The 19,166-nt window shown below is 44.9% G+C and overlaps 2 protein-coding genes across 2 annotated transcripts in view; one reads left to right on the top strand and one right to left on the bottom strand.

Moving 5' to 3' along the window:
* WASF1 (WASP family member 1) overlaps positions 1-8,976 on the bottom strand; it is a 138,289-nt gene extending 129,313 nt beyond the window's left edge. The window contains exon 1 of the mRNA XM_063443515.1: positions 8,502-8,976. The gene's annotated coding sequence lies outside the window, so the exon portion shown is untranslated. The remainder of the gene's footprint in view (positions 1-8,501) is intronic.
* A 382-nt stretch (positions 8,977-9,358) lies between these two features.
* CDC40 (cell division cycle 40) overlaps positions 9,359-19,166 on the top strand; it is a 49,070-nt gene continuing 39,262 nt past the window's right edge. Inside the window, exon 1 of the mRNA XM_063443514.1 lies at positions 9,359-9,577. Coding sequence (XP_063299584.1) covers positions 9,413-9,577 — 165 coding nt within the window. The 5' untranslated portion in view covers positions 9,359-9,412. The remainder of the gene's footprint in view (positions 9,578-19,166) is intronic.

Genomic DNA, 19,166 nt, shown 5'->3' with positions numbered 1-19,166 from the left:
AAATTATGTCTACATAACTAATGGAACACGAAAGTCATTAAGAATGTAAAAAAAGATGAAGAAGAACCCTGGGGTTCCGTGAGAACACAAATGGGGTTCCGCCGTAATTTCACCAAACAAAATGGCCACCGCAATTTAATTGCTCAACAGGGGCCCGGTCGGGTGCCATGGCCCTTTATGAACCTGTAGTATTGGCGGGCTGGGAGGAAGTGAGAGCACTTCCTCCCAGCTTCACAGAGTTGCTGCCGCGCAGTAGGGAGGGAGGAGGCTGGAGACGGCAGTCCAGAGAGAGAGCAGCATGCATGGCAGAGGAGAGGCTTGAGTGAGCATGCAGCAGCTCACTCCCATCATCCGCAGCCAACAACACCAGGACCACAAGGTAAGTTAACAGTGGGCTGGCTCTGATGTATGTTAGAGTGTGTGTGTGTGTGTGTGTGTGTGTGTATGTGCCAGTGTGTGTACGTCTGTTTTCATGTGCCAGTGTGTATATGACAGTGTGTGTGTATGTGTAAATGTGTGTGCGTCACTTTGTGTATCTGAGTATGTGTGTATTTGTGTGTCAAGGTGTGTGTATGTGTCACTGTGTGCATGTGCCTGTATCTGAGTGTGTGTATGTGCAAGTATCTGTATCTGAGTGTGTGTGTGTGTATATATAGGTTTGCATGCGCCAATGTGTGTATCTGTGTTTCAAGGTTTGTGTCAGTGTGTTTATCTGTCTGTCAAGGTGTGTGTGTATATATATATATATATATATATATATATATATATATATATATATATGTGTATATGTCAATATCAATGTGTTGGTGTGTGTATATGTGTGTCAAGATTTGTGCATGTGTCAGTGTGTGTATATATGTGTGTCAAGGTCTGTGCATACGTCAAGGGAAGTATCTGTCAGCGTGTATATGTGTGTTCATTTGTTTGTGTATGTATGTACGTGGCAGTATATGCGCATACATCCAAGCAATCAAACACCAACCCAACATGCAAACACAAAGTTTACATACAAAAATCCCTGGATTCAAATTTCTAATTTATATAAAAAACACTCAAACACATCCTTCATTCAAACTCTAATACTACATACAAATGTACAACCGCATTTAAAAGCCAACACTACATCCAAGCAAATCCCTGCACGGAAATGCAAACATTACATACAAACACACCCCTGTATCAAATCGCTAACATTATATACAAACACCATCTGTACATACAAAAGCACACCTGCTCCTAAGTACTACTATCTGTTTACTATCTGCGCTACGGCGCCAAAAATGTTTTGGGGTTCCACGTTGTTAGCGCATTATATCAAAGGGTTCCACAGGAAAAATTGTGAACCCCTGATCTAAAGGTTGTTAGCCATCACTCTAAAGTAGCTTTAGGAAAAAATAGATACATGGTCTCAGAAAGACTGTATTCTAACTGGTCCAAGGAGAATACGAATCTAATGGTTCCCTTTCTGAGTCTACGCTGCTAAGAGAAAAAAAAAAATAAAGAGAGAGAAAGAGTTCCATGGGTATGAATAATAAGGAAATCCTGTAAATAATAAAAATGTATCTGTAAATCAGGTAGAAATAGTGAGGATCCTACCTTAAAAGGGACACTATAGTCACCTGAACAACTTTAGCTTAATGAAGCAGTTTTGGTGTATAGAACATGCCCCTGCAGCCTCACTGCTCAATCCTCTGCCATTTAGGAGTTAAATCCCTTTGTTTATGAACCCTAGTCACACCTCCCTGCATGTGACTTGCACAGCCTTCCATAAACACTTCCTGTAAAGAGAGCCCTATTTATGCTCTTTATTGCAAGTTCTGTTTAATTAAGATTTTCTTATCCCCTGCTATGTTAATAGCTTGCTAGACCCTGCAAGAGCCTCCTGTATGTGATTACAATTCAATTTAGAAATTGAGATACAATTATTTAAGGTAAATTACATCTGTTTGAAAGTGAAACCAGTGTTTTTTCATGCAGGCTCTGTCAATCATAGCCAGGGGAGGTGTGGCTAGGGCTGCATAAACAGAAACAACGTGATTTAACTCCTAAATGGCAGTGAATTGAGCAGTGAAATTGCAGGGGAATGATCTATACACTAAAACTGCTTTATTTAGCTAAAGTAATTTAGGTAACTATAGTGTTCCTTTAATTAACTTCTTTTCATCCTATGGGATTAGAGTGGCAGTGAAATTTCCGGGGTTATGATCTATACACTAAAAGTAATTTAGGTGACTATAGTGTTCCTTTAACTTTAAACTGAGACTCCCTAATTGGGATTCGGTAATTGTAATGAACTTAAAAATATATATAACCCTCTTTTGTGAGTATATCAGATACAAATTAAACCCATACATATCACTGCATCAGTAGAAACACACTGAAACACAGAGACTTACTCTTATTAATTAATGAAAATAATACAATTATTATAAAGAGATTTAAAAGATTTGGTCAACCTAAGAAAGGCAGATATTTCAATATACAAATGGAAATATGGTTATGTAACAGAGTAAAAGACTTATATAGAATATAGTAGGTAAAGGATAAGTAAAAATTCAATAAAGAAGGAGATACCCAATTAAAAAAAAAAAGAAAACAAAAAAAAAATTAAGGTATTCAATTCGAAGTCTATATTCAGACCTATTTGCTCTAAAATATTCCGATAAAAAATAAAATCATCATGATTCTATCTGATCTAGTTCCTACACAAAATGTCCTTCCCTCTAATCGTGAAATACACTTTCTATTCCTACAAAACTCAGACCAGTGGGATTCTTACCATGATATAGGCTGAAGTGTTTAGAAAGACTGGGTCTAAATGTCAATAGTCCTTTTTTGACATTATTAATATGATTTGTCTATTTGTTCTGCCAATGTATTAATTTCCACAAGGACAATCAGAAAGGTATAGGACCGGTGAGGTGTTGCAATCTATATGGGTGTTTATATTGAATTCTTCCTTCGTAATTTTGTGTGTTATTTTATAGTGTTCATTTAAGATCTGATCTACAGAAAGAAAAAGAAAAAAAAACAAACTGATTTCTAATATCTACAGAAGAATTCTACTGAATTTGACAATTTTGAGAAAGTAAAGCACACTAACCAATAACAGTTGAGGTTTCATAGTGACTATGCCAATGCAGTTCTTGTTGGCACAGGCTGGGATCTTCTCTGGTAAAGCTTAGTTTAGGTTGTTATACTGAGGATTTTGTCTCATGATGTGCAAGCCAGGACCTTGAAGATCCCAATTTAAACTAGCTAAATAAGATCTTGAATTAAGCTTGGAGAATGAAGTTAAAAACCATCAACTGAATGGGAGTTATGCTTTTCATCTCCAAGTCACATATTTAAAAGTCTTCAATCTTGCTTAGGTCTGTCATGATGTCAACTCAGTTGCATTTTATAAATACAAAAGTTGGTATTTAAAAAAAAAAAATTAAAAAAATTGTAAAATTGGTTATAGAAAATGAGATTAATTTTAATCTTAATATGAGTCAGCAGATTAAAAGGTCTTGAATCATGAGGAATAGGTTAAAGTTATCACTAACTGAACTTCAGACCTCTCCTATGTAATATTTATCTTTGGAACAGCTGTGCAATTTTGCCTTTAACAGATGATCTATCTTCAAAGGGTTTTATGGTTCAAGGTGAGAGAATCTTCCTGCGTAAATGTTTGCTTAGTTATCTCACAGTAAACCAAGTGTAAGTGGCCAAGCATAAATGCAGCCCATTCAGTGTTAAAGTATTCAAACTTTCTAAATAAACAAACTGGAGACACAAATGATTTAAATATCAAACAAGACTAGGTGAGCATTCGTGACATAGTTTATTTGCCAAATGGAAAATTGTATATAGTTGAAAAACAGATTGCATAATTCAGCCCCCAAAAACTATTCCAAAAGGAGCCTTTTCCAATTCTGCTATAGTGACAGCTTGGCTATTTTTAATTCTGCAATTTCATTTTGTTTATTGAATAAGTTATCCCGTATAGAGTTATCTAGTAAAATGTCATTCAAGGAATACAGAACCCTAATTACACCTGGCACTGAGCATTACACATTCAATGTATTTTACAGGCAATGTGAGAGCAAAGTTGCCAATAAGCAGAAGTGATACCGTCGCTCCTGCTTTTCACACTTAAGGAGATTTAGCTTGGCATGTGGTCCCAGCAGGTATTGTGTCAAATGAGAACCACCTCCACGTAAAATGAAAAACTTATAGAAATGGAAACTCAATTAAGATTGGCTACATCATACAGCTATACAGCTTCCCAGAACAAAAACATAATAGAAAACTAAAAATAAAAAATAATTTCAGAAATAGATTAAGATAAATAATAATACAAAATGTATAGAAAAAGGCTTTGATCTTTGCATGGTGACTCTTGATACTGTCAGTAAGGCATTGTATTACGTACTCACATTATACTTGCCTTCCTGGAAATGTCATATTCCATTTAATTCTTAAGAAAAAAAATAAAATAATATCTGTGAAGCTTAAATGTAAATGGTATAGAAAACAGTCCATAATGGAGAATAATTACAGGAAAGATCAAATGGATGCATATATACACTGAACAGGTGAAAGAAAATCTCAAAAATCATATTTTGCAATGGAGTTGTGGTTAGACAGATTTAACAGAAGGGTGATTATTTTTACAAACCCGAACAGATAAAAAGAGTTCATTTTCAATGCATATTTCCATATGTGTAAAGAACCTTCTATAGCAGGGGAGTCCAAAGCCTCGCTAATCCCCTTTTCTAATCAAATGCTTAAGAAGCAAAATTAACACACAGAGCAATGGCGGCTGCTCATCTTCTGAGAATTTCATTTTCAAATTGGAGATTGACAAGACAATCATACTTCATCTGGAGTAAGAAAATTGCTTGCGATGATATGCAACTTTTTTTCCAACCAATATGGTAAATGAGTCTTAAAATCAGATGAGAATGTAAAAAAAAATTTAAAAAAATAAAATTTAGTTCAAATTTAGCAAGAAAAAAAAAAAAAAAAAAAAAAAGGGATCAGCCCCAAAATTCCCAGTTTATTTATTGTGTGCAATATAACAGGGTATTTTTTGCAAAGATGGTCATTTACAAACAGCTATATAAATACTACTCATCATTATAAATCACTACAATGGAAAATGTTGCTGAACATGATAATTTTTACAGATTTATTAACCTTGTTAAAACCCCTCTTTCCCCCCGGCTTTCATGCAGACAACGGTCCTGTTACTTCCTCAATGGAGCTAAACTCAAGAGGCAGCAATTGCCCAGATCACTGGCCTTATGAAGATTTCTCATTGAGTTGCATGGGAATGTCTGTGATTGGATTGCCACAGTAAGTCTATGCAGGGTTCGTGGGGGAGGGCTTCCAAAGGATTTCAGACAAGAGAAATGTAGCTTTTGCAAAATGTTTGTCGATATACCCCCAATGTAAAAAATGTATAATTAAAGGAAAACTACAATCACCCTGACCAATTCATCATCTGGGTGCAGTGCTCCTCTCCTCAATGCACATTAGGCCCCCAATGCCAATTTAAGAGGGGCATTTGATTGGACCAGCAGTGTAAAAGACCCTGCCTCCTCTGTAACATCACTGGGGCAAGAGTAAGCAGCGTCAAAAGGAGCCTTAGATTAGTAAAAAAAAAAAAAAAAAAAAGAATCAAGAATTTTTAACATTTATAAGCCAAACCAAGAAACAGGGGGGGGGGGGGGGGGGGCAGGGTAGCTAGGGACAGGGACACTACAGCTTTAGGAATACAGATTTGTATGCCTAACTCTATAGTGTGCTTTTAAAAGCATGCATGTTTGCATTGGGGGTAAATATACAAAACAGTGATTTATATATTTTTTGTACTTTAGCAGTGGAGTGTCCCTTTAAATTTAATTAGCTCAAGCAAGTCATTGATAGATTGATGGTGTATACTATATGATAAACTTCTGGATTTTCAGCCAACAAAATACACACATTGTGCTTATTAACACCATGGAGATTAAATCAAACATTAGGTATAGTGAAAGAAATATTGACTACCAACAGGGTATTCTCACAAAGAAAACATGTATTCATGTACTACGCACGAGAAAAATTTAAACATTTTTGCACATAAACAGAGAAACACTTTGGTTTGATTGGTTTTGACTCCAAGGTCTAAAGCAGTTTAAACGCCGACTGAACAGATATCCTGCTCCTGTGAAAATAAAAGCAACAAAAATCTAACACTCCCATTACTATGAGGATAAGGGTTCATTTAATAGCAAGAACGACAAATTGCATAATTTAATAGAACATGAATTTATTGCAATGGAATGTGAAGGAATACTTTTTAAATGTAACACCAAGTAATGAATTCAACATAGTTGTCTAAACGCACAGATTGGGCTATACTGATAATGCTTAGTAGCCTAAATGCTTTGATTTCATTTTTGTAAATGTAAAATAATCACGTAAGCAGCACTCTGATCTAAAGCCTGTTCCTTATTTAGAATCCTTTTAAGAATTAAGCTATCAGTTCCACTATATACATACAGCAACACTTCTTTATATTAAATCTTTACAGAATGCATGTCTATCCTTGCAGCTGATAGTTAAAAGGGGGAAAAAAAAAATCAAGGCCTCAAATCTTGTTAGAGACAAAACTCATACAAGCCTCTTGACAAACAATGCACAAGGAAAGGCAGGATAGCGAGGAGAGTCATATAAGCTCACTCCATCCTCTTCCAGGAAGAGAAAATGGACAGGTGGGGGTGGGTGAGGGAGAATAAGGATCGGATTGCTTTAATCAGATACCAGAGCTAGTCTATGACACAGCGATATTTATATTCTGGGCACACACACCTTGCCTGCGCACACAGTAAAATGCAGGTTTATGTTTGCGGTTGATGTCATACAGCGAAGATATACAGGATATGTTCACAATGCTATACTAATATATATATATATATATTTTTTTTTTAGTAAGGCAAAAGACATTTATATGAGGCTAAAACCGAAAGACTCCCCTAAGCAAATGTAATTATACAACTTTGGGGTACACAAGTTACCATCAGGAAGGATGACACATTTGTAGAAGCCCCTTAGCTTAAAGATTTCAATGAGCGCAGCTTATGAAAATGTTGTTTTTAAAATATATTTACATTTTTTTTTTACTCAAAACATTTCCAACTCATTCTACCTTCCTGAATGACGAAATAGCCCACATTCATATTAAATGGACTTTGACATTCTGACCAGCCCAATAATATATCATAGATAATTTACTTGTAGTACATATAGAAACAATAGCTTATAAGGAATAGTTTTCACAACAGTTCATACACAGGTCTCTAGGTGTGAGAACATGGTAAACATAATTACAATTAAAAAATTACTAGATAGGCACATGAACCTTTGATGTTTAAATGAAACCTTGAGAATTAGCATGGTAATGATAACTTAATTTATTCCTTTTTAGGAAATCAGAATTAGAACAAATGTTATGGTATACATAAGTTATTCTAATCCTGACAATACAGATGTTCGTAAAATAAATTTCCCTAAGCAACAAGGCAAATCCCATTTACAAACATATGGGGTGTTCAGTGTAGCCATCACAGATGTTGGATGTCTGTGCACCACAAAAAGGTCAATCATATCCCATAGCATGAATGGCAATGACACCCATTTGACAGCATGCAAAACAGAGACATCAAGAAATACCAGAAACACAAGAAATGTATATTGGAGCAGGGCAAATCAAGGACAGGGAGGGATACATAAACCACATTTGAAAGTCCAGCTGATACATTAATTTGCCTCTCAACGAAGGGACAAGATAGGTTTTTTTTTCCCCCACTGTCAAAAAAAGCAATAAATAAAATTCACTAACACACACACACACACACACACAAACATTACTAAATAACAAAGACTAGATGAGTAAGAACCAGATTTGCCATGCCCAGTAAGCATTTTTTTTGCATTCCAACAGACAGGTTATATGCATACACCTGTCTAATATTCAATGTATCTCATCCAAGACTAATCTATATGTGAAAAAAGATACATTTTTAGGATTATTTTGTTTAACCACATGATTTGCATACTCTTTTTTGACAGGTCTGTGGCTGTCATGTTTTAAATTCTGCACATGACTGACCGTGAGCTACCCACCACACCAATATGCCAGTGTGCACCAGATTCTTAAAGTTACATTCTCCCCAATCCTTAGGCGGTTTATTCACTAAACTAAAATCTGAAAGCCAAAACTGAGGCTAATGAGCCAAGCTATGGCTATACCTAAATTATATATATATATATATATATATATATATATATATTTCTTAGCTCAGCTATTTTTGCATCAATTTTGCCCTTCGGATATCAATTCTAATAGCGAAAGAAAATCCTTAGAATGTCAGCTAAAACAGAACATTCGAAATGGAATGTTGCCCCGTGTGCGGGCTGTACAGCATGCAGAGTGCAAGGTATAATATCCCTGATATAGGAATACATACGATGAATGGAGCCTCCTCAGAACATCCTCCGCTCCCTTATAAATCCTCAATGGTCCCAAGCTGAGCCTATGGCTGCCGCTGGTTAATGGAGTCTCAGATCCTTGGCCCCGGAGTCAGGCATCGTCCGATAAGCCAGGCTGTATGGCACACAGGGAAAGCCAGCCCGTGCACTCAGCAGCCAGCCTGCCCTGCAGCAGGAGCTTGTGATGGGAGAGAGGGGCGGGAGCAGGTCAACAATGGGAGGAAGGGGGAGGAGGGTCGCTGTGAATCCGGTCCGTATCCCGTTTCTCCCACACCACCTCCTGTGATAACATGCGATACCAGCGGGGCAGGAGGTTAGGAGCGCTCTGCGAACATTGCCCTGCTGGTGAGATTGACACACTATAGGGCGAGGAGGGTGTGAGATAGCAGTACCTCCCCCCCGCAGGGTGGTACAGCCCATCAATCTGCAGCTCACTCCGGTACGTTCTATCTGTTCTCTAGGATTCAGGTGGGGGGGCTGGAGCTGTGACGTCACCCCAGGCCCATTCCCTGGTCGGTATTAACCCTTAACAGTAGCGGCTGCTCCACCGTCTCATGACAATGGTATAATGGAAACATACATAAAATAAAAAGGTTACTATCACATGATTTTATTGTTTATAGTTGATATATATGTAGATATATATATATATATATATATATATATATATATATATATATATATATATATATGTGTGTGTGTATAGGTGCATTCCTATATACACAGGAATACAACGTTTTTTTTTTTTCTTTCTTCCAAGCTTTATTGAGATTTGTTAACACGCAAATCGATGCGTCTCGCAGGTCCACTCCCCCCTCTTTCTCCCGTGGTTGGGATTCTCCCAGGGTGCAGTGCTGCGGAGCTCGTGCGACACACTTCCGGTGCCATCATGGCGGCCGTTTCTTCCCTGGTGTCGTACAGCAGCGGTTCTGAGTCTGAGTCCGAGTCCGGGTCCGAGTCCGGGGAGCTGGAGAGCGGCTCCCACCTGAAACCCCTGCCGCCGGGAGCCGGCGCTCTGCGGGTGGTGGATACTGCGCCCGAGGTGGCGGTGAAGGTGAGTGTGCGGGCGGCAGAGACACGGAGAGCCCGGGACGGCTATAGATAGTATCGCTGACTGCCTTCTAATACCCGCACTGCTAACATACCGCCCTACACATTGATGGAGAGCCCGGGACGGCTATAGATAGTATCGCTGACTGCCTTCTAATACCCGCACTGCTAATACCCTCACATACCGCCCTACACATTGATGGAGAGCGTGTCACAAGTCCTGCCCTGCAGTATGTAGACTTCACATCCCGGGGACATAAAGTAATTTAATCAGGAATCCCACAGGGGACATTCTGGAGCTAGCCAGCAGCAGGAAGGAGTGCGGGTACATAATGTGTTTCTGTGTTAACAATACTAGAAGGATCCAGCTTGCAAAATTCAGGCCCAATAAGCTTTCATTATCTTAATTAATGTGAGCTGCAGGAATATAGTGGACCCTGTGGTTCTATCACTGATAAGGTCATCTACAATTTTAAAATCCTAAACAGCGTAAACATAGACCCAATCAAATAATACATACTATGAAGTTATAGAAACACTCCAAGCACCATAACCACTACATCACATAGTTGTGGTTATGTTGGAAAGCGTGACCTGGTATCCTCCAACAGTAACTTATCTAACTTTTTGGAATGGTTTGATAAGCTAACTTTGTTTCCCCGGGCACCTACACCTCTTGCTTCTGGATTCTACTTGCGGGACAGTTTGTCTTGGCCTCATTAGCTGAATGTGTCAATGAAGCCCTCTCTGACAGTGAATGTGGTCCGGTATTGGACCTGCTTCAGCTGAGTGAGACATCCATTTATTTCCTGCAGAAAGAGCCAGGTGTTGCACAGGTACCTGGGAGACTAATGTTTTCAGACCCTTCTAAAACAGTTTGACAGATTTCTCTGGGACCATGCCAGGGAACAAAGTGCAGTAGTGGTTACCATGGGTGGACTAAAGTGGTAGCCCAATCTACTTGTCCTGGCACAACATCCTTTCAGGGCCAAATGCCCTGGACGATAACCTGAGCTCTGAATTTTCATAAAGTAAATCTGAAAGGAGAAATGACAGCAAAAATAACTAATGTGGAAAAATTCTCTAACTCTGCTATATTCACTACATGGCTATTTTGCCTCAGTTTTACCTTTTGGATTTATTTTTCAATCTGGCGAATTACCCTGAGTGTATTACCCTCTGTCCTCCCAAAGTCTCTCCCCTTTTTCATAATGTGTACAGCGTGTGCTATCTGCATGTCATGTGCGCTGTTATGTCCTGGATGTGTGGGGCATTGCGTCCTGGCGATGTGTGTGTGATGCCTGTATCTTATGTATGTGTGGTGTGTGACATGCAGCTAGAATACACATGACACACAGCGAAACACATTATGTATTTGATATGTGTGCTGGCTCTATGAGATCTATGTGGCTCCTTGCCACAGAATTCAAAAGTGCTCTCACTATGGGGCTGCAGGACTCTGCGTCCAGGTGAGTGAGTCGGCAGGAGGGAGACCACGTTACCGGTATGACACTGAAAAGCAGCTTCTCCTGATCCCCCTGCAACAGCGCGGGCATCCACGTGACGGCCATCAAGGGACTTGCTGATCTCTCTTGGCTTGTCTCTTACTATGGGGCCACAGAGCTCGGAGGCCTGGTGAGTGAGTCGACGGGAGGGAGACCCAGTGAGTGTGTGGGCTGTGGCATACTGAAACGCGGCAGGTGCCATCTTTGCTTAGGCTGCACACACATTGTTTTTTTTTTAACCCCTGCAGTGACATTACATGTATAAGACGATCCACAATTTTAGACTAAAAAAATGTAGAAAAAAAAAAAACATAGTCTCTATACACGGAAAAATACGGTAATAGAAAAGTAAGATTTTTCTGCCTCGCGCTCAGAGCTGCATGTCCTGGGCGTCAGGCAGTATATATTCCACATTCCTGAGATATGGTGTTTTGAATGTTACTTTAAAACTCAAATACAGCTAACATGTAATTTGGTATAAGTGTACAAGATTGTTTTCTTCATGTTGGCTGTAACAAGAAATTTCCGTTTTGATATATGCCTGTGAGTTTAAGAACAGGGCTCGACAAATCCTTGGGATTTGTGAGCCTTTTCAATCCCAGGTGACAGCCTGCCTGAGAGCGGAAGCGAGCAGTCGGCTTAGGAATGGCTGAGGCAGGCAGGTGGCTCCTGGAGGGTTGAGGGAGGCAGGCAGGTCTGCAGCTGATTAAGTGTGTCGGTAAGGGAGTTATAATTTCCCTTATCTGTCCTCCGGTGATGCCGGGTTATCACGTCAGTCTTGCACCCGGTTCACTTAACAGCACTCTAGGGAACAGAGCAGTGAGATGACAGCAGCCCCATTGGGCCCAGGATAAGCTGATCCACTCCAGCTCTCCCATAGGTAGGGATGCTGGGTGGTTTTAAATTAAAATGTAAAAAGTTATCATTTGTGAGTAAATGTATCAAATCAGTGTGTATGTTCAGGTGATCTGGCCCCCTCCAATCACATGGGAAAGGTTTTTTTTAATAATTCCTTTTTTTCCCACGCCGTGCTAGTGACACTGCAGCTGGCCCCACCTCCATGGCTTAGATTATCAATCTTGACTATCTCTGCCAATCTAGTGCTTCCCCATTGGAAAGCATTAGGAGACTATTGTGCATGCGCTGGGTGTTAACGCCTTCTGCACCACAGAGGGGGAAACTATAGTGCCAGGAAAACACTGAGTGACACTAGAGGTGTTATCAAGCAGCAATATAAACACTGCCTTTTGTCTGAAAAGAACAACTGCATTAAGCTGTAGTGGTTCTGGTGACTATAGTGTCTTCTTAAGAATTGTATTTTTTGACGTTGAAAATCCTGGCTCCTAGATTTCAAGCAAATTTGTCAAGCCCTGGTTCTGGAATTTAGTTTGTCTAACCATTACTGATTATATAAGTGTAATGATCAAAACATAATGAGGGCTTACGTATGCACTGACAAACGTATGCCTTTGTCAGTGCTGTTTGCAGCATTATAAGGATGGCAGCACATGTTCTGATATCTGCAGCCATCAGAGGGGGGGGCAGGGCTTTCGTTACCTTTTTATTGGTCTATGTATACTATACTGTTTTTTTGTTCTCCAATAGTACATTACTGAGCATTATGTTGGAGTTTTATCAATGCCAGTAGTAGTAGTAATAATACTAAGGATTCTGCATGCTTTTATTAAAGGCATGCTATTGGCATCCAGACCTGTTTCTCAACAAAGTGGTCGGGTTGCCTTGTTCCTTGTCTGCTTAACCCTGCAAAATGAAACACTGCTGTTACAATGTTTGCATTACATGGTTTAAATGCCTCTGGTGGCTGTCATTTTGAGAGCCACTAGATGTGCTTCCTCCAAAATAGCCAAGTAAAACTCAACTATTTTTATCAGATGGTCTCATAGAGTCCATCTGATAGGTGTAGCATTTGCGCCCTAGCCTCCCAATGCTTTTCTATGAAGGCTGGACGGCAGTGTGGAGACTGGCGCTGCAATGGAGAAAAGGTCAATAAAGTCACCTTTCTCCTTCATGAGCAGGTGTAACCTAAATAGCGTTAGGAATGCAAACATGAATTCCAAACACTATAGTCTCTTTTTAAAGCTGCTCATTCACTTTGTATTTAATAAAGATACAATTTCATTGTGTTCCCACCTGTCAAAAGCTATTCCAAGGCAAAGTAGGTGCAAATTTCTGTTCGTCCAAGAAAAAAATGCAAAATTGAAAGACCACAGATGGTGACAGAGCCAATTTATGTAAAAGCCAATGAATATTCTATGTTGTTTGAATATAAAATTAATCTATCTTCATTGAAATCGGCTAAGAGAGAGCCTTGTTTATAAGCTGATTGGATATATATTACACATATTTGTGTTAAAGAGCTAAGTTGATGGTGCATATAGCACCATGAGCTTACTCTCAGCTCAGAATGACTCAGAACTCCAGTGATTTGTAAAAATTGCTGCAGCACTAAGCCAGTCCCTCCGAGCTGTCATTCAGGCTGCTAGAAACCTCAATTCATGCAGTCTGATATTTATTATGTCCATGTTGTATTATATTGGTCGGAATCCTGTCTTCCACAGAGGGGGAGCAAGCTATCGACAGCACCCTGAGTACTGTGCTTTCTGTCACTAGTGGTTTAATAACTACTACTGCACATTGGACAGTGTAGGCGCAGCTGACCAGTGCTCAGTGGCCCTGTAGCTTGATATCTTTCTGCTGTGTGTAGCTTTAAAATGGTGAAACTCCATGCTGTGAATCTGAGGACTGAGCTGATTCTGATAGTTTTAATGTGTAACAATTGTTGCTTCTACTAACTATGTCTTCTACTGCTTGGCTTTATCTTACTACTGCATTATCTTGCTGTTTTAATTAAGTACTCCTGACACATAAAGCACTTTTGCTGACGTGTTTCATGTGCCTGGAGTGTGTCGTATTTGTGACAATTCATAAAAGTGCTGATTTCATAAAAAATTTACACTTTTATAATTTGGGGGGGGGGGGGGGGCACCTTTCTATCTGCTACCCATCCATTGAGGTTTTGTTCTGCTTCCGTTGGCTCCACAGAGCCATAAAAATGCCCCCCTTCTCAATGAGTTGTACTATGAGAAGCTCTGAGTATTATGTCCTATGAGAAGCTCATTCGGAGACTGCTCTGCAAAATCGGGACATTGTTAAATACTGTGAACAATGTCTGATTTTTGCAGTACGAATGGCTCCATAAACAACTAAATGGTTTTGATCTGTTTGATATAGTGCCATTCGGGATTTAGTAAATAGCCCCCAGAATGTGATAATCTGATTCAAACTCAGCTAGTTGCTTATGGAATTGTAAAATGTTAGCCATTCGCAAAGTTCACAATCTAATGCTACAGGATGTAGTACAAGCATGTCAAACTCGTGGTCCACAATGGGCACCTTTGCGGCCCGGCGAGCCGCAAGTACATGCTTGGTGTCAAAGCAGAGTAGGCACCTGCTTTCCCCACATTGCAGGTGCCTACTCTGCTAAAACCTACCCGGCCAGAGAGGAGGGCCAGCGAGGGAGCTCAGTATTCCTGCCCCCTTGCGCAAGCCGTCTGTAGTGAAGCCGGGCGCCGGCATATGCCATCATATTCCGGCACCCGGCATCACTAAACCGCGTGAGGAGGGAGCAGTGAAGAGCAGATAGAAGATCCCCACTGGACCCCAGGGAGAGGCCCCACCTCAGCTCCCAAAGGTAGGAAGCAATAAAGAAAATGTGTGTGCAAGAATGTGTAAATGTTTGTGTGTGTCTGTGAGTGTCTGTGAGTGTCTGTGAGTGTCTGTGAGTGTCTGTGAGTGTCTGTGAGTGTCTGTGAGTGTCTGTGAGTGTCTGTGAGTGTCTGTGAGTGTCTGTGAGTGTCTGTGAGTGTCTGTGAGTGTCTGTGAGTGTCTGTGAGTGTCTGTGAGTGTCTGTGAGTGTCTGTGAGTGTCTGTGAGTGTCTGTGAGTGTCTGTGTGTGTTGGTCAGTGTTGCATTGGCTGCGACTGGAGGTGCATGGAGGCATGCAACGCCACGTCACATTCCGACGTGACATCGACGTGCTCCACTTTCACAGGGTTTCAAGATGTAGCGGGAGGATCAGATTTGGCACAGGGTGTAGGCGGCCCCATTTGGGTTGTACCAGAGGCCGGACTACGGAGTCGCATACTGGCAGCGTCAATTTTAGTGGAGTCTGATTGTTGGCTAGGGGGGAGGGGTATGGTATTTAGTATATGGGTGGGACGGGGACTGGGATATAGTAGAAGGTGGTGCTGTGGTTTAATATATTGTACTTTTCAAAAGAAATCTACTTTCTATGAAAATTTAAGTTGTTTTTTTTTTTTTTTGTTTGTTTTTTGCCCACATAAACTTAAACCTTGTTTACTAGACTTTGAGTTTAACATGCTTGATGTAGTATGTTCAGTACCTATTCAAACACTATGCCTGAAACCTGGCAGGATCTCCTCAATGTTGTTGTTTTTTTTTTTTTTTTTAAATGAATGTACCATAAAGTTAAATCTACCCTTTCTCATTATAATTCTTTTTTTAGGTCATGCCTCCTCTTCTGATATCTAATGCAGGATATCACTTCCTGCAGAGGTTTAGATTACTTACTGTGAGTTAGTACCAGAGGACTCTTGGCACCATAACCAATATAGCAGGCTCTAGTGGTTATGGTGTCTAGGTATCCCTTTAATAATATATGTGCTTTAGTAGGCTTACAAGATATAATACAATGCATATAGGTTTCCAAGGGAAATAATCTTCTTGCTAAGGGTAATTATAATATAATGAAAACCAAAAGGAATATACACACTAGGATAAACAGAATGATATACGTACAAAACTAGAAGTGTACCTCACAGACACCTATTATACAATAAAAGCAAAGAAAAGTGGAAAAAACACCCAGTATACATATATAAAATTTAAAAAGGACAACCTGGAGAGTTCATATGAATATACATATACTGGGTGTGTTTTTGAAATGTTCTTTGCTTTAATTATAATATAATGCTTCGTTTCCACTGAGTGGTTTGGTTCTGTTCGGTAGGGTTAGAACAGTCCAGCCTATTCAGGTAAGCGTTTCCACTGCAAGTCGGTCCACCAGGGGGCATGCGAGGTTTAGACCAAATGCCTAGCGCAATGATGGCGAACCTATGGCACAGGTGGCATGCCGGGCCCTCTCTGTGGGCACGTGGCCATAGGTCACCGGGGGAGGGGGGTGCTTTTTTTTTTTTATATGTATCTTTACCCCCCGCACAGCACCCCTAACCCCCCCGCACAGCAGCACCCCTAACCCCCCCCGCACAGCAGCACCCCTAACCCCCCCCGCACAGCAGCACCCCTAACCCCCCCCGCACAGCAGCACCCCTAACCCCCCCCGCACAGCAGCACCCCTAACCCCCCCCGCACAGCAGCACCCCTAACCCCCCCGCACAGCAGCACCCCTAACCCCCCCGCACAGCAGCACCCCTAACCCCCCCGCACAGCAGCACCCCTAACCCCCTCGCACAGCAGCACCCCTAACCCCCCCGCACAGCAGCACCCCTAACCCCCCCGCACGGCACAGCACCCCTAACCCCCCCGCACGGCACAGCACCCCTAACCCCCCGCACAGCAGCACCCCTAACCCCCCCGCACAGCAGCACCCCTAACCCCCCCGCACAGCAGCACCCCTAACCCCCCGCACAGCAGCACCCCTAACCCCCCCCGCACAGCAGCACCCCTAACCCCCCCGCACAGCAGCACCCCTAACCCCCCCCGCACAGCAGCACCCCTAACCCCCGCGCACAGCAGCACCCCTAACCCCCGCGCACAGCAGCACCCCTAACCCCCGCGCACAGCAGCACCCCTAACCCCCGCGCACAGCAGCACCCCTAACCCCCGCGCACAGCAGCACCCCTAACCCCCGCGCACAGCAGCACCCCTAACCCCCGCGCACAGCAGCACCCCTAACCCCCGCGCACAGCAGCACCCCTAACCCCCGCGCACAGCAGCACCCCTAACCCCCGCGCACAGCAGCACCCCTAACCCCCGCGCACAGCAGCACCCCTAACCCCCGCGCACAGCAGCACCCCTAACCCCCGCGCACAGCAGCACCCCTAACCCCCGCGCACAGCAGCACCCCTAACCCCCGCGCACAGCAGCACCCCTAACCCCCGCGCACAGCAGCACCCCTAACCCCCGCGCACAGCAGCACCCCTAACCCCCGCGCACAGCAGCACCCCTAACCCCCGCGCACAGCAGCACCCCTAACCCCCGCGCACAGCAGCACCCCTAACCCCCGCGCACAGCAGCACCCCTAACCCCCGCGCACAGCAGCACCCCTAACCCCCGCGCACAGCAGCACCCCTAACCCCCGCGCACAGCAGCACCCCTAACCCCCGCGCACAGCAGCACCCCTAACCCCCGCGCACAGCAGCACCCCTAACCCCCGCGCACAGCAGCACCCCTAACCCCCGCGCACAGCAGCACCCCTAACCCCCGCGCACAGCAGCACCCCTAACCCCCGCGCACAGCAGCACCCCTAACCCCCGCGCACAGCAGCACCCCTAACCCCCGCGCACAGCAGCACCCCTAACCCCCCGCACAGCAGCACCCCTAACCCCCCCGCACAGCAGCACCCCTAACCCCCCCGCACAGCAGCACCCCTAACCCCCCCGCACAGCAGCACCCCTAACCCCCCCGCACAGCAGCACCCCTAACCCCCCCGCACAGCAGCACCCCTAACCCCCCCGCACAGCAGCACCCCTAACCCCCCGCACAGCAGCACCCCTAACCCCCCCCGCACAGCACGGGGTTTAGACCAAACCCCCTAACCCCCCCCGCACAGCAGCACCCCTAACCCCCCCCGCACAGCACGGGGTTTAGACCAAACCCCCTAACCCCCCCGCACAGCAGCACCCCTAACCCCCCCGCAAAGCACGGGGTTTAGACCAAACCCCCTAACCCCCCCGCACAGCACCCCTAACCCCCCCCGCACAGCACCCCTAACCCCCCCACACAGCACAGCACCCCTAACCCCCCCGCACAGCACCCCTAACCCCCCGCACAGCACGGGGTTTAGACCAAACCCCCCCGCACAGCACCCCTAACCCCCCTGCACAGCACCCCTAACCCCCCCTGCACGGCACCCCTAACCCCCCCTGCACGGCACCCCTAACCCCCCGCACGGCACCCCTAACCCCCCCCGCACGGCACCCCTAACCCCCCCCGCACGGCACCCCTAACCCCCCCCGCACGGCACCCCTAACCCCCCCCCGCACGGCACCCCTAACCCCCCCCCGCACGGCACCCCTAACCCCCCCCGCACGGCACCCCTAACCCCCCCCGCACGGCACCCCTAACCCCCCCCGCACGGCACCCCTAACCCCCCCCGCACGGCACCCCTAACCCCCCCCGCACGGCACCCCTAACCCCCCCCGCACGGCACCCCTAACCCCCCCCGCACGGCACCCCTAACCCCCCCGCACGGCACCCCTAACCCCCCCCCGCACGGCACCCCTAACCCCCCCCCCCCGCACGGCACCCCTAACCCCCCCCCCCCCCGCACGGCACCCCTAACCCCCCCCCCCCCCCGCACGGCACCCCTAACCCCCCCCCGCACGGCACCCCTAACCCCCCCCCCCGCACAGCACCCCTACCCCCCCTGGCACAGCACCCCTACCCCCCCCCCCGCACGGCACAGCACCCCTACCCCCCCCCCCCCCCCCACGGCACAGCACCCCTACCCCCCCCACGGCACAGCACCCCTACCCCCCCCCCGCGCACGGCACAGCACCCCTAACCCCCCCCCCCGCAGGGCACAGCACCCCTAACCCCCCCCCCGCAGGGCACAGCACCCCTAACCCCCCCCCGCACGGCACAGCACCCCTAACCCCCCCCCCCCCCCCCGCACGGCACAGCACCCCTAACCCCCCCCCCCCCGCACAGCAGCACCCCTAACCCCCCCCGCACAGCACGGGGTTTAGACCAAACCCCCTAACCCCCCCGCACAGCAGCACCCCTAACCCCCCCGCACAGCACAGGGTTTAGACCAAACCCCCTAACCCCCCCGCACAGCACCCCTAACCCCCCCCCCGCAGGGCA

This window comes from Pelobates fuscus, chromosome 2, assembly GCF_036172605.1.
Source record: "Pelobates fuscus isolate aPelFus1 chromosome 2, aPelFus1.pri, whole genome shotgun sequence".
Classification (NCBI taxonomy): domain Eukaryota; kingdom Metazoa; phylum Chordata; class Amphibia; order Anura; family Pelobatidae; genus Pelobates; species Pelobates fuscus.
The sequence above is the reverse complement of the archived record's forward strand: the minus strand, read 5'-3'. Positions and strand labels throughout refer to the sequence as shown.